At 44.6% G+C, this 14,017-nt stretch overlaps 1 protein-coding gene across 2 annotated transcripts in view; it reads left to right on the top strand.

The window, feature by feature from the left end:
- The window catches only part of LOC307164520 (hyccin 2-like), a 56,464-nt gene that overhangs the window by 18,535 nt on the left and 23,912 nt on the right, over positions 1-14,017 (top strand). For both annotated transcript variants that reach the window (XM_079881449.1, XM_079881450.1), the window contains exons 4-11: positions 526-627; positions 723-890; positions 3,545-3,625; positions 5,934-6,049; positions 7,312-7,407; positions 10,983-11,099; positions 13,598-13,685; positions 13,771-13,927. In XM_079881449.1, coding sequence (XP_079737575.1) covers positions 526-627; positions 723-890; positions 3,545-3,625; positions 5,934-6,049; positions 7,312-7,407; positions 10,983-11,099; positions 13,598-13,685; positions 13,771-13,927 — 925 coding nt within the window. The remainder of the gene's footprint in view (positions 1-525; positions 628-722; positions 891-3,544; positions 3,626-5,933; positions 6,050-7,311; positions 7,408-10,982; positions 11,100-13,597; positions 13,686-13,770; positions 13,928-14,017) is intronic.

The following is a 14,017-nucleotide window of genomic DNA, read 5'->3' as shown; positions in this document are numbered from 1 at the left end:
CAGGAAGGATGATGTGCCTTCTTATCTAAATGCTTGAACACACACACAGATGAGTACCATTAGTACCATTTATTCAGGAGAATGCTGTAATGTCAGGGTTCTCAACATATTAATCAACATATTAATCATATTAATCAAATCTATTGTGATGTTCCTCCTTGCATAATCCCCCAAACATAACACATAAAGACCCGTAGAAACTGTGACCCTAAAATCTAAATTGTGAATTACCATGATGGTAAAAGCCAGTGAATATGCAATTTTCAGACTGTCAGACCTTTAAATATTGGTATTTTTTATAGTTTCTCAAGTAGATGATGGTCAAGGCACCAGAAAAGTAGATGCTCTTGGATCTTATAGAAAAGATTAAAAGTATTAAAAGTATTTTATTCCATTGTTCCGAGCTTTATTTAAGAGCATAGAATCTTGGGGCTAATGCAGATTATTTAATAGCTACTTAGCACTTCTTCAGATTTGTGTTGGTTTGTCTTTACTGATGCTGAATGTGTGTGTGTGCTCTGATAGGCCCTGTCGGAAGCGCAGCTGTCTGGTTATGCTGGGGTCCTCCCCCAGAAGGAAACGCTGGTAGCTGCCCTCTACAGAGTCATTCAGGACCCTGACACTGAGGTGAGGAGAGAGAGATCACACACACACACACACACACACACACACACCTTCCCCTCGTCTCCTCACTCTCCTGAGCATCATCTGTGTGTTCACAGCTGCTGGAGCCTGTGTGCCACCAACTCTTCGAGCTGTACCGCAGTTCAGAGGAGCGTCTGCGGCGCTTTACTCTGCAGTTCCTCCCCGAGCTGCTCTGGGTTTACCTGCGCAGACGCAGACACAGCAGCAGCTGCATAGAGGCTCTTCTGCTGGGCATTTACAACCTGGTGAGTGTGTGTGTGTGTGTGTGTGTGTGTGTGTGTGTGGAAATGGAAGCAAGCAGAGTATGAAATGTTCAGAATCGTTGAAGAGAGAATCGCGATGCGTTGGAGAATCAATTTTTTTCTCCCACCTCTACTCATAGCATTAGGAGTATCAGTGTGTGTGTGTGTGTGTGTGTGTGTGTGTGTGTGTGTCAGCGCTAGCAGCTGTTCTGTGGAGTGATCAGTGTAGCCGTGGTCCTGTGACAGAGTCCAGACAGTGTATAAACGCGCCAGTCTTCATCCAATGCCTTCTAATACTTGTGTACTTAGCTCCAAGTGCAAAACTAAACCCATAACACAGAGAACAGTGGAACAAACAGAACAGTTCAGAGGTCAGTTCAGAGTTCAGAGGTCAGAGCTGCTGTAACTGGCAGCCCACCTCACAGCGCCATCTTGGCTCAAACCCCGGTCAGATTCACCCGCCTGTAACTCTCCAGTGATCCTGGAGACCGTGATGAGCTTGTTCGTGGTTTGTAGTATATGGTTCAGTCATGCTGTTGACGAGCGATCTGTGTAAACTCTGTGGGCCTGTTTACGCGTGGCTGCTTCACGGGTTTTCTCTGATAGGATAGCTCTCCGATCATGAAGATGAGGTGTAAATGCTTTTCAAAACGCATTCAAGATGGATTGCGTTACAGTCGCACAAACCACTTCAGGAGGTGCTTTGAGACGTATCCCAGACTCATTCCAGAGGCAACTGGACACTTGTAAATGCATTTGGTTGTAGAGGCCACATAGGTCAATTTGACTCCTCCCAAAACGGTAAAAAAATATAGCTGCAAGCAGCAAATAACGGGGTTCAAGCATTTTAAGCACATGCGTAAAAATGTATTGTTTTATTTTGCAAATTTGTAACCATCTAAATCATAGATGGAGAAGACCATTTACAGCCAATACAGGCAATTTAGATGAAAGGGTTTTAACAGTTATAGCGCCACCTATGGCTTGATCTCCATAAAAGTTTGCATGCCTCTTTAGAATCATATGTCGCATGTGCTCACCTAAGTTCTGAAGTTCTGAGTTTTGAGTCTTTTGGGTATACTTGGCCACGCCTGTTTTCTAAATGAATCCTCTTTCATGCGAGCACAGACTGAGCCCATAGATGGGTGATGTTATCTCATTCCGTTCAAGAGTCACAGCTGGCCACGCCCACGTCAAACGTTTTAGCATCCTGACGTGAACGTGATTGGACATTGTTTATAATTTTTAACAATCAGACTTCAGAAAATCTTGGGTGGGTACTAACATCGCTCATCCTGATTTTGTCAAGCTTAACACATGCCAGGGTCAACATATTTTGTTTATCCTGGAAGAGCATTCCTGTCTGAAAATGTAGTCCTAACAACATCCCTTCTTCTAAACCTTAGCCTACCCATCCGTCCTTCGGATGAGACGTTAAACCGAGGTCCTGACTCTCTGTGGTCATTAACAGTCCAATGGCACTTCTGGTAAAGAGTAGGGGTGTAACCCCGGTGTCCTGGCCACATTCCACCCATCGGCCCTTACCAATCATGGCCTCCTAATAATCTCCATCCACTGAATTGCTCTATCACTCTCTCTCCTCTCCACCTATATCTGGTGTGTGTGAGTGTGTGTGTGTGTGTGTACTGTGGCTGCCGTCGCATCATCCAGTGGATGCTGTACACTGGTGGTGTAGAGGAGAGATTCCCTGATGTGATTGTAAAGCACTACTTTGTACAGTAGTACATATGAAAGCGCGGTAACACTTTATTTTACGGTGCCCTTGATACAGAGTAATTACTTAATTAATTACTTAGTAATAGACTTTGTAATAACATGTAACAAAATGTACTTAACATGTAACTAAGTTATGGAACAGCATATATAAACAGATTGTAATTACACACATGTAATAGGCAGCTACAAACAACAAGTTTGTTGTTACAAACAACATGTACTTAAATATGTTAGGCTACTAAGGTCTGCAGTTACACATGGTAAATGTGTATGTTCTGTAGCATTACTTGTATGTAACATAAAATAAAGTGTATCAAGAATGTACTTAAGTGTACTTTGTGTATACATACCTTATCCATTTCTGCCTTAGTTTCATTTAACTCACTAGTTCACATCTTAAATGCATGCAGTAGCTTCTTAATTACATTGTAATTACATAATATTACACAGGTATAAGCTACGTAAAATAAAGTGCATCAAGAATGTACTTAAGTGTACTTCATGTGTATCTATAAACCTTATCCAACTCGGCTTGTTACACATGTGTAACAGTATAGCTGCCTATTACATGTGTGTAATTACAATCTGTAAGTATAGGCTGTTCCATAACTTAGTTACATGTTAAGTACATTTTGTTACATGTTATTACAATGTATATTACTAAGTACCTAATTAAGTAATTACTCTGTATCAAGGGCACCGTAAAATAAAGTGTTACCGAAAGCGCTATATAAATGCCTCATTCATTTATTCATTCATTGGTTATCTCTAAAATATATGCATATAAAAGTAATATAGTAATAAAATTGTCTTATGCTTAGATCCTTCAGTGTCCTTGAATAAAAGCACATCCCACATGCATAACATGTACTGTAATATACCCTCAGTCTCACACATTGTTTATATTGTATGTTTTACAGGAAATTGTGGATAAAGACGGAAACAGCAAGCTGTTATCTTTCATGGTCCCGTCCCTGTCCAAGCCATCCATATATCATGAGGTAAACAACATGCACAATACGCATACAGCCTTCTGTTTTACTCCTGCTAAACTTCTAAACTGAATTAATTTCCCACCTTAAGCAACACAATAACACCCAAAACATTAGTTCTGCAGAATGAAACTTTCACGACATTCCGCAACCTTTTTTCAACTTACTTTTTTGTAATTAATGTTTTTATTTTTTAGACATCCAAGTTAACACTTTGAACCTATGAACATCACAAACACACACAAGATCCTCACGCCATGTTCCCCTTCCCCCTAGATCACCATCAAATTAGTAATTATAGAAAAGTTTTGATTTTTTTGTGTCAATTTTAGTACTAACCACTTTTCTTCCTTCCTGTCCAGAAAACAAACATACACCATTGTTTCCGTGTATGCATGTTCTAAGCATTTTTACACATTTTGTTTTTTTTACCACTATGTGGTTCTGTTTCTAAACTTAAACAAATTTTTTAAGTGGTTCTGTTTCTAAACTTCTTGGGGACCTTTTAAGGCATAGATGTCTCCCAGTTCAACACACTAAGAAGCTGATGATTTGAGCCAGGTGTTTTAATTAGTGTGACATCTAAAACATGATGCTAGGTGCGTCCCCTAGGACTGTAGTTGAGACTGTGTCCCAATGTTTGGACTAACCCTACTGTTCATCCTAAACTGAAAATGAGATTAGAATAAGTGTCCCCCAAAGCATATGATGTTGAAAAGAGTATGCCAAGTCGCCGGATGGTCTACTAGTGTGGATCCATGCTCACTATATCAGCTAATATTGCCCACAACCCATTGCACGTTGGAGGAGGATTCAGTTCAGAACTACAAACACGAATAAAAATGTTTAAAAAACTACAAATCTGGTGGATGTGCGCGACATAAATAAATAAATAAATAGATCCAGATGTGGGGGCAGTTGTGGCCTAAAGGTTGCGGGTCCGATCCTCAATACCGGCAGGAACATGTAGGGGGGGGGGGCAGTGAATGAACAGCGCTTTCTGCCACTCTCAATACCCACTACTGAGGTGTTCTTGAGCAAGACACCTAACCCCACATTGCTTCACGTCACTTCACCTTAAATCTATGACTGGGTTTGGACAGTACTTGCTTTTTAGGCAAAACGTTGAATGATGCAGTCTGAAGCTGGTATTGCGTCATACATGATATGAATTGCATCATGTTATTCCTAGAAGTCATAGATGATGCAGTCATAACAAAGCTTACATCACTCTGCTGAACATATAGCCCCATATCAGCTCTAGAAATATTACATCAGGGTGCAAAACTCAGTTCCTGGAGAGTCTAGTTCCATCTCTGATATCTCCATCACAAATACCTGTAGTTCTCAAATAAGCTGACTTGGATCAGGTGTGTTTAATAAGGGTTGAAGCTGAACTCTTCAGGAACGGAGTTTTGCACCCGTCAAACAGTGTCATGCTTTCACCGTGAGCGATGCTGTCGGGGTTCTGGCACTTCGCTCTGGTTTATTCTTGTTTGGTGACAGAGCTCTGACTTTCCTTCGGTCTTGTCGTTGTGAGCATGCAGTTCTGTCCGTACAGTCTTTCATCTGCATGGTGAGTTGTTGGTGTGTGTGTGTGTGTGTGTGTGTGGAGTGTGGTGTTCAGATCCTGGCACTTGAGTCTAGTTTGGTGTCGGGGTTCGGACACTCATGCTCTGTGTGTTTGTCTTCTGTTGTGAGCGCTCCGGATGAACACTCACTCATTCTCTGTGCTCTCGTTGTGTGAGCGTGCGGTTTCAAGTTTGCTCAAGCCAAACACTTTTCTGTCTGTGTGTGTTGTGTGTGTGGTGTGAGCACAGGGCTTGTCATGTTTATTTATATGTGCCATGTGCCTGTCTATTGTCTTAACCCCACGCTTCTTGTTATCTGATTATTGGTTTATTTGCCCCACCTGCCCTTCCTCCGCACCTGCTTTCTGTGCTCTCCTATTCATTCTCTCTGTGTTCTCTGGCCTGTGCCAGTTCGGTGTCAGACACTCTGTGTGCCCTGCACCATGAAGCCATGTTGTGTCCCACTCCCAGCTGGCCGCTCCCGTTTTCCCCCATTTGTTTTTGTTTTATATTTATTCAGAATAAAAAGCCCATCAACTCTGCACCATTAAGTCCTGCGTCTGCTGAGGCCACATCACACAGCCTGATTGTACGAGACCTAACGTAGCTTTTCCTGAGATCTAAAGCTTTCAGTCTGAGGCGCAATGCCGTTTCGTCATATGACTGAGGTCTGAGGATGTCCTAAAATGTACACCGTGGTGTCCCTAATCTCTGTTTAGTGTAAGTGTGTGTGTGTGTGTGTTTAGCCGTCTAGTCTGGGCTCCATGGGTCTGACTGAGGGAGCGCTCTGCCAGCATGACCTGATCAGAGTGATCTACAGTGGCCTGCACCCACAGAGAGAGACGTTCACTGCCCAGAACAGGTCAGTGTTGGATAAGTGTTTCTTTACAGTTCAGGGGCCTCATTTATAACCGTTGCGTACGCACAAAACAGGCCCTGAAAGAGGCGTACGCCACTTCCGACGCATAAGTTGTGATTTATAAAAACAAACTTGACGGGAAAATGTGCGCACCTGCATGCAAACTCTGACCCATGCGTACGAGCGCTTTGGAGATGGAGCAGTTTGGCGACACCGATGGTGAGCTGGAGTTAAGTGTCTTTTTGGTCACTTTTAGACAGAAAATCTAAAGAAAATTAAACATATACAGAAAGATAATACAAATATACTTTCACTCACCAAGCCTGTCACTTGAAGCAAATATCCATCCCTTCTTAAATGTCCGCGCCAGCGAGCGCGTTGGGCCGTTTAGTGAAACTGACGCAAATACCAGTTTAAATAAATAAAATAATGATTTAAACTATGTTTTACTTCTGATATAAACATTTAGATTAAATATGCCATTCAAATTAATGGAGTTAAACACTTAAACATGAAATCATTACTGAGAAGTTACAACATTTTTTATATTCAAATTCAATCAATAGAAATATTTGTTGTGGATGCGGTGTTTTTGAACACTTTTCCTCTGGCATGCTGTGTTTAAATGTTTTAACCACAGAGATAATTGCTTATCATGATAATACCAGATTGTCTGAGAAAATAGTTTAGTGCAAATAATGCCCAAGGCCTATCTGTTTACATTAAAAATATAAATCAGTTAAAAATACAATTCGGCCAGTGGAAAAGAGTGAGAAAAACTTTCTCTGAAATGTATTTTATACACTATTTGATTTATGTATTCAAAAACAAGGCAAGGATAGACAACTACATGATTTATATTAATGTAATGTGTCTTGTACCGTTAAACGTTATCACGTGGATGAATAATCATACGCAAATGATATGCAGATGAGGATCTGCATAGTAAAACTAGGCGTTGTAAGCTCCATATATGGTTATTTCGGGGTGGAGACGCATGTGCGCACAATCTTCCGCTGACTGGGATTTATAAAGTGAATTCTGCGCAGGTTCTGGCGTACGAACGGTTTTATAAATCTGAATATTTTTTTGCGTACGCCTTTTTTGGCTTTCGGGAGCACGTACACTTTTAGTAAGGTTCCTACGCACAGTTTTATAAATGAGACCCCAGATGTTTCGAAAGGAAAGATATGTAAAATGAACTAACAGATTTGTCAATAGTTTTCACTATTCATGTGATTTTGTGTTGTAATGTGTGTCTGCAGGTTTGAGGTATTGTGTTTCCTGATGTTGTGCTATAATTCAGTGGTGGTCTACATGCCCCCCTCTTCACACCAGGCCGTCTGCAGAATGAGCTCACGGTGAGATCTCTTCTCCGCTCTGAGCAGATAGTGACCCGTTATATCAGAAGCAGGCCGCCGCTGAGAACACCTGTAACCGAGTTGAACGAACATGATTGCGGTTCTGACCTGAACAGACTTCCATTACAGAGTCACGTCTGAGTCTGGTTACCGTCGGAGTGCGATTGGAAGCCCTGGCCTCGGCCGACCCTAGAGCTGTTCCCGATTAGAGGGATGAACAGGGAGCAGGGCTGGCAATAGATTAACATTTTTAATCACGATTAACCGCACCCTTTTTGTGAAATTAAGCATACCACATTATTCTTGTTTAACACTATATCCAGCAAAGTAAACTATCATATTGATGGATGATTCTCACAAAACTGTATTTTCTGCCAGTTTTCAAGGTGAATTTAGGTTTCTTTCCAAAATAGGACACTTTGAGACTCCAAAAGGACACAGAATAACCAAATGATATAAGAGTCCATATAATTCATAAGTTTATGCACACCAAAGCACCCATGAAAAAAAACATTACAAAAAACCTTTTCAGAATTCAGTGTATAGTATATGTGTACGCATCAATATAACGGACTGACACATGTTTACTGTACGACTTCTGCACGCCACTGCAATTGGCGTTACCTTTTTTAATAGTTTTATTTTCAGTTGAAACAAAACATATATACATGACATTACCATTGTTGTGTAACTGGTGTGTGGTTTAACTGGTGTGTTGTGTGACTGGTGTATAACTGGTATGTTGTGTAACTGGTGTGGTGTGTAACTAGTGTGGTGTGTGTAACTGGTGTGTTGTTTAACTGGTGTGTTGTGTAACTGGTGTGTTGTGTAACTGGTGTGGTGTGTAACTGGTGTGTTGTGTAACTGGTGTGTTGTGTAACTGGTGTGGTGTGTAACTGGTGTGATGTGTAACTGGTGTGTTGTGTAACGGGTGTGGTGTGTAACTGGTGTGTTGTGTAACTGGTGTGTTGTGTAACGGGTGTGTAACTGGTCTGTTGTGTAACTGGTGTGTAACGGGTGTGTTGTGTAACGGGTGTATAACTGGTGTGTTGTGTAACTGGTGTGATGTGTAACTGGTGTGTTGTGTAACTGGTGTGTTGTGTAACGGGTGTGTAACGGGTGTGTAACTGGTGTGATGTGTAACTGGTGTGTTGTGTAACTGGTGTGTTGTGTAACAGGTGTGTAACTGGTGTGTTGTGTAACGGGTGTGTAACTGGTGTGTTGTGTAACTGGTGTGTAACAGGTGTATTGTATAACGGGTGTGTAACTGGTGTGTTGTGTAAGGGGTGTGTAACTGGTGTGTTGTGTAACGGGTGTGTAACGGGTGTGTTGTGTAATGGGTGTGTAACTGGTGTGATGTGTAACTGGTGTGTTGTGTAACTGGTGTGTTGTGTAACGGGTGTGTTGTGTAACTGGTGTGTAACGGGTGTGTAACTGGTGTGTTGTGTAACGGGTGTGTAACGGGTGTGTTGTGTAACTGGTGTGTAACGGGTGTGTTGTGTAACGGGTGTGTAACTGGTGTGATGTGTAACGGGTGTGTAACTGGTGTGATGTGTAACGGGTGTGTAACTGGTGTGTAACGGGTGTGTTGTGTAACTGGTGTGTAACTGGTGTGATGTGTAACTGGTGTGTAACTGGTGTGTTGTGTAACTGGTGTGTAACGGGTGTGTTGTGTAACGGGCGTGTAACGGGTGTGTAACGGGTGTGTTGTGTAACGGGTGTGTAACGGGTGTGTTGTGTAACGGGTGTGTAACTGGTGTGTTGTGTAACGGGTGTGTAACGGGTGTGTTGTGTAACGGGTGTGTAACGGGTGTGTTGTGTAACGGGTGTGTAACTGGTGTGATGTGTAACGGGTGTGTAACTGGTGTGTTGTGTAACGGGTGTGTAACGGGTGTGTTGTGTAACGGGTGTGTAACGGGTGTGTTGTGTAACTGGTGTGTAACTGGTGTGATGTGTAACTGGTGTGTAACTGGTGTGTTGTGTAACGGGTGTGTAACGGGTGTGTAACGGTGTGTTGTGTAACGGATGTGTAACTGGTGTGTTGTGTAACGGGTGTGTAACGGGTGTGTAACGGGTGTGTTGTGTAACGGGTGTGTAACGGGTGTGTAACGGTGTGTTGTGTAACGGATGTGTAACGGGTGTGTTGTGTAACGGGTGTGATGTGTAATGGGTGTGTAACGGGTGTGTAACTGGTGTGATGTGTAACGGGTGTGTAACTGGTGTGTAACGGGTGTGTTGTGTAACTGGTGTGTAACTGGTGTGATGTGTAACTTGTGTGTAACTGGTGTGTTGTGTAACGGGTGTGTAACGGGTGTGTTTTGTAACGGATGTGTAACGGGTGTGTTGTGTAACGGGTGTGTAACGGGTGTGTTGTGTAACTGGTGTGTAACTGATGTGATGTGTAACTGGTGTGTAACGGGTGTGTTGTGTAACGGGTGTGTTGTGTAACGGGTGTGATGTGTAACGGGTGTGATGTGTAACGGGTGTGTTGTGTAACGGATGTGTAACGGGTGTGTTGTGTAACAGGTGTGTAACGGGTGTGTTGTGTAACGGGTGTGTAACGGGTGTGTGATGTGTGTGTGATGGACAGGCTGTGCGTGTGCGGGTTCCCTCGGCAGCAGCTGAAGGCGTGGACGGCTGGTGTAACTGGTGTGATGTGTAACTGGTGTGATGTGTAACGGGTGTGTTGTGTAACGGATGTGTAACGGGTGTGATGTGTAACGGGTGTGTTGTGTAACGGATGTGTAACGGGTGTGTTGTGTAACGGGTGTGTAATGGTTGTGTAACGGGTGTGTAACGGGTGTGTTGTGTAACGGGTGTGTAACGGGTGTGTTGTGCAACGGGTGTGTAACGGGTGTGATGTGTAACGGGTGTGTTGTGTAACGGATGTGTAACGGGTGTGTTGTGTAACGGGTGTGTAACGGGTGTGATGTGTAACGGGTGTGTTGTGTAACGGATGTGTAACGGGTGTGTTGTGTAACGGGTGTGTAATGGTTGTGTAACGGGTGTGTAACGGGTGTGTTGTGTAACGGGTGTGTAACGGGTGTGTTGTGTAACGGGTGTGTAACGGGTGTGATGTGTAACGGGTGTGTTGTGTAACGGATGTGTAACGGGTGTGTTGTGTAACGGGTGTGTAATGGTTGTGTAACGGGTGTGTAACGGGTGTGTTGTGTAACGGATGTGTAACGGGTGTGTTGTGTAACGGGTGTGTAACGGGTGTGTTGTGTAACGGGTGTGTAACGGGTGTGATGTGTAACGGGTGTGTTGTGTAACGGATGTGTAACGGGTGTGTTGTGTAACGGGTGTGTAACGGGTGTGTTGTGTAACGGGTGTGTAACGGGTGTGATGTGTAACGGGTGTGTTGTGTAACGGATGTGTAACGGGTGTGTTGTGTAACAGGTGTGTAACGGGTGTGTTGTGTAACGGGTGTGTAACGGGTGTGTGATGCGACAGGCTGTGCGTGTGCGGGTTCCCTCGGCAGCAGCTGAAGGCGTGGACGGCTGGTGTGTGGTGTAACGGGTGTGTTGTGTAACGGGTGTGTTGTGTAACGTGTGTGATGTGTGTGTGATGGACAGGCTGTGCGTGTGCGGGTTCCCTCGGCAGCAGCTGAAGGCGTGGACGGCCCCCTGCGTGCGTGTGCTGCTGGACCCAGAGTTCATGGTGCAGATGCTGACTGCGGTCTATCATGCCATGTGAGTGTGGATACGTCTCATTCCTTCCAGCCTCAGTTTAGCGCTGTTGGATCACTAACGGTTCGCTTTCGAAGGGGAACTTGCACTGCGTCGATGACGCTTTGGGGAACGCCTCCGTGTGAACCGGTGTCTGAAACGCTTATCCAATCACTGCAATCCTATTGGCCGGCAACAGCCTACGACGTCACTGCTATAAAGCTCCAGCTCCCGTGAGCCTTCCATTCCTGCCCGATTTACACAATGAGATCGAAAAGGCGTGGAAGAACCTGTATTCAGCGCCACCATCGCCATCAGAGCACACACTATGGTGATGTTGAGGGGATGTACGAGCACGGGCATGTGTCAATGCCCCAGTTGACGAGATGTTCGAGAACGATCTCACGGCTGGAGAGGCACCGGCCCTAAGTGCCCCGGCCCTGCCTTTTAAGCCATAAAAAGAGAAAGTCGCGCTTAAATGGCAGGGCATACGCAGCGGCGGGTCTGGCTGGTGATGCCCTGCACACAATGGCGGTGTTGCAAGCATACCAGGCTGATCTGCAGATCTGCACTTCCTCACCCCAAGCGCTTCTTGCATCAGCCCTGAGGCTGGACCTATGATGAGTTATTCCTTCAGTTTAAGAACCCGTCTCTGGGTCTGGCGTCTGGTGTGGTGGTAAGTCAAGTCAAGTCAAGTCACCTTTATTTATATAGCGCTTTTTATAATACAGATTGTATCAAAGCAGCTTCACATTGATAACATGAAAATAATACAACAAAGTTTGTTTCTAGAAGAAAATCGCAACATCGTCCACACATAATAAGACAGATCAGTAATATTGTTGAATATTAAATGTCCCCAACTAAGCTAAAATTCTCTAGCTAGGCTACCGTTCATCTGAGCATCAAACAGATATTTCTGTGTGAGATGGCTTCCTCGCTAGCGGGAGCTATTCTACTGAGGACCGCTCTGTCTAGCTACAGATAGAACTACAGGGTCAAGTGTTGGCCCTCGTGGGGCCACCTTTATTGCCACCTTATACTAGAGCAGCAGGTCTCCTCTCACTTTGAGAGTAGTTTTGAGATTATAGCTCTGAACTTCAGTCATATAATATTCGTGTCGCTGATGCCCGTGACAGTCGAAGCTGGTAGGCCTTACAGTAGGCCTCCTCGATAATCCGGTAGCGCAAGACTGTCCTCCCCATACTTTAAAGGGTCGATAGCACTTCTGCTGAGTACACTGTCTGTTGGCAATATAAACCCTAGAGCTGGAGGCGCTCCCCTTATTAGGGTCCCTTTAGAGTGCCCAGCCTCCACAGGGCCTTGAAGCACTGTGTAGATCCAGGATCGTGTAGAGTTGCTCCCCTCGTTTGCAAGGGTTAGAAAGCGCTGTGCTGAGTTCTACTCTCCAGAATGCCCGTCTCTATGATCCGATCTGTGAGCAATCACTGCCACTATCTGCAGTCCTCCCTACCGGATGCCTCCATTAGTGAGGCAAATAAATGTTAGAGACTCTGTTTAGGAAACAGACGGGTTGTTGGCAAGACTAGGTCAGTAAAATAGACCAGGCCAGCCTCCTGGTGGCAGTTAAGGTAGGGGTTGACTTCATGTCCCCCTCAGAAAGTGACTAGAGCGGACTCCTTCCGGACCCCCTGGCCATATTCCCCTAAAGGAACCCCTTCCACGGAAGCTGTTGGTTCCAAGCCTTCGTTGTCTCGGAGGCCTCTTTTGAGGCTTATAGCTTGGGCAGTGGCATACAGTAACTGTCCTGTATGTGACCCGAAGGGGGAAATGTTTTTTTCCAGGAGAACAGGGAACGAGACACTGCGTCTTTCGCCCTGCTGAGGGGATGCCTGCACAGTCCCTTCAGACGATAATTTGTTCTCCAGGCGCCCCTTATATACTTCCGGGTCGCACTAGTAGTGACGTCATAGGCTGTCACCGGCCAATAGGATTGCCGTGATTAGATAAGCGTTTCAGACACCAGTTCATGCGGAGGCATTGCCCAAAGTGTCATCGGCGCAGTGTCTCACACCCTGTTCTCAGGGAACAGAGCTCACAGTCGTAACCTAGACGTTTTCCTCCATAGTTATGATTGTACTCAAATACAAGACAAAAAATACTGGACTACAATGAAAATGTAATGAACACTGAGAATATTGGGTACTAGATGATAACTCAACAGTGAAACATCCTAAATAAAAATGTATTTCAATGCATTACAGTTCTGAGAATGTTTTGGGTTTTTTCCACACAAGGCACCAATCCTGTAGTGATCACATCAAATGTCAGCAGCTAATAAATCCAACCATCATGACATTACGCAGATATATACAAGCTGTCTAGATTAAACTCTTCTAAATTTATTCTAAGGGAATCTCATGAATGAATTTACCTTTTTTACGTGTCCCGGTCCGGATCAGCCCATTTTTATTCCTCTGTCTTGGGTGGAAAGAGTGTGTGATCAGTTTTGCTCTGGTGTTTCACTGGTGTGTTTGTGTATGAACGTGTGTGTGTGGCAGATATAACGGGGAGTGGGATGCTGGGAGAGAGGCTCTGGATGATATCCTGTACAGAGCTCAGCTGGAGCTGTATTCTGAGCCGCTGCTGGTACGACTCACACACACCTGTTGTTCCTGTCTGAGGATTATTCTCTCTGCTGCGACTAAAGCTCTGTCTGTACTGTGACGTTTAGCTGGGCACTGCCATGAAGAGCTCTCTGCCGGACAGCAAACCAGACGCATCCCAGGGGAAGAAGATCCTGCAGGTGGAGGAGACTCCCACCATCAGCCGAATCTCCCACTGCGCCATCACAGCGGCATCCATCCGCAGACTGCGCTGGAAGAGAGAGGGTACGCACTCTCTCACACACACACACACACACACACACACACACACACACACACACACACACACCATCAGCCGAATCTCCCACTGCACCA

The sequence above is a fragment of the Squalius cephalus genome (assembly GCF_949319135.1).
Source record: "Squalius cephalus genome assembly, chromosome: 9".
NCBI lineage: Eukaryota > Metazoa > Chordata > Actinopteri > Cypriniformes > Leuciscidae > Squalius > Squalius cephalus.
Note: the sequence above shows the minus strand (reverse complement) of the source record. Positions and strands in the feature narration are given on the sequence as shown.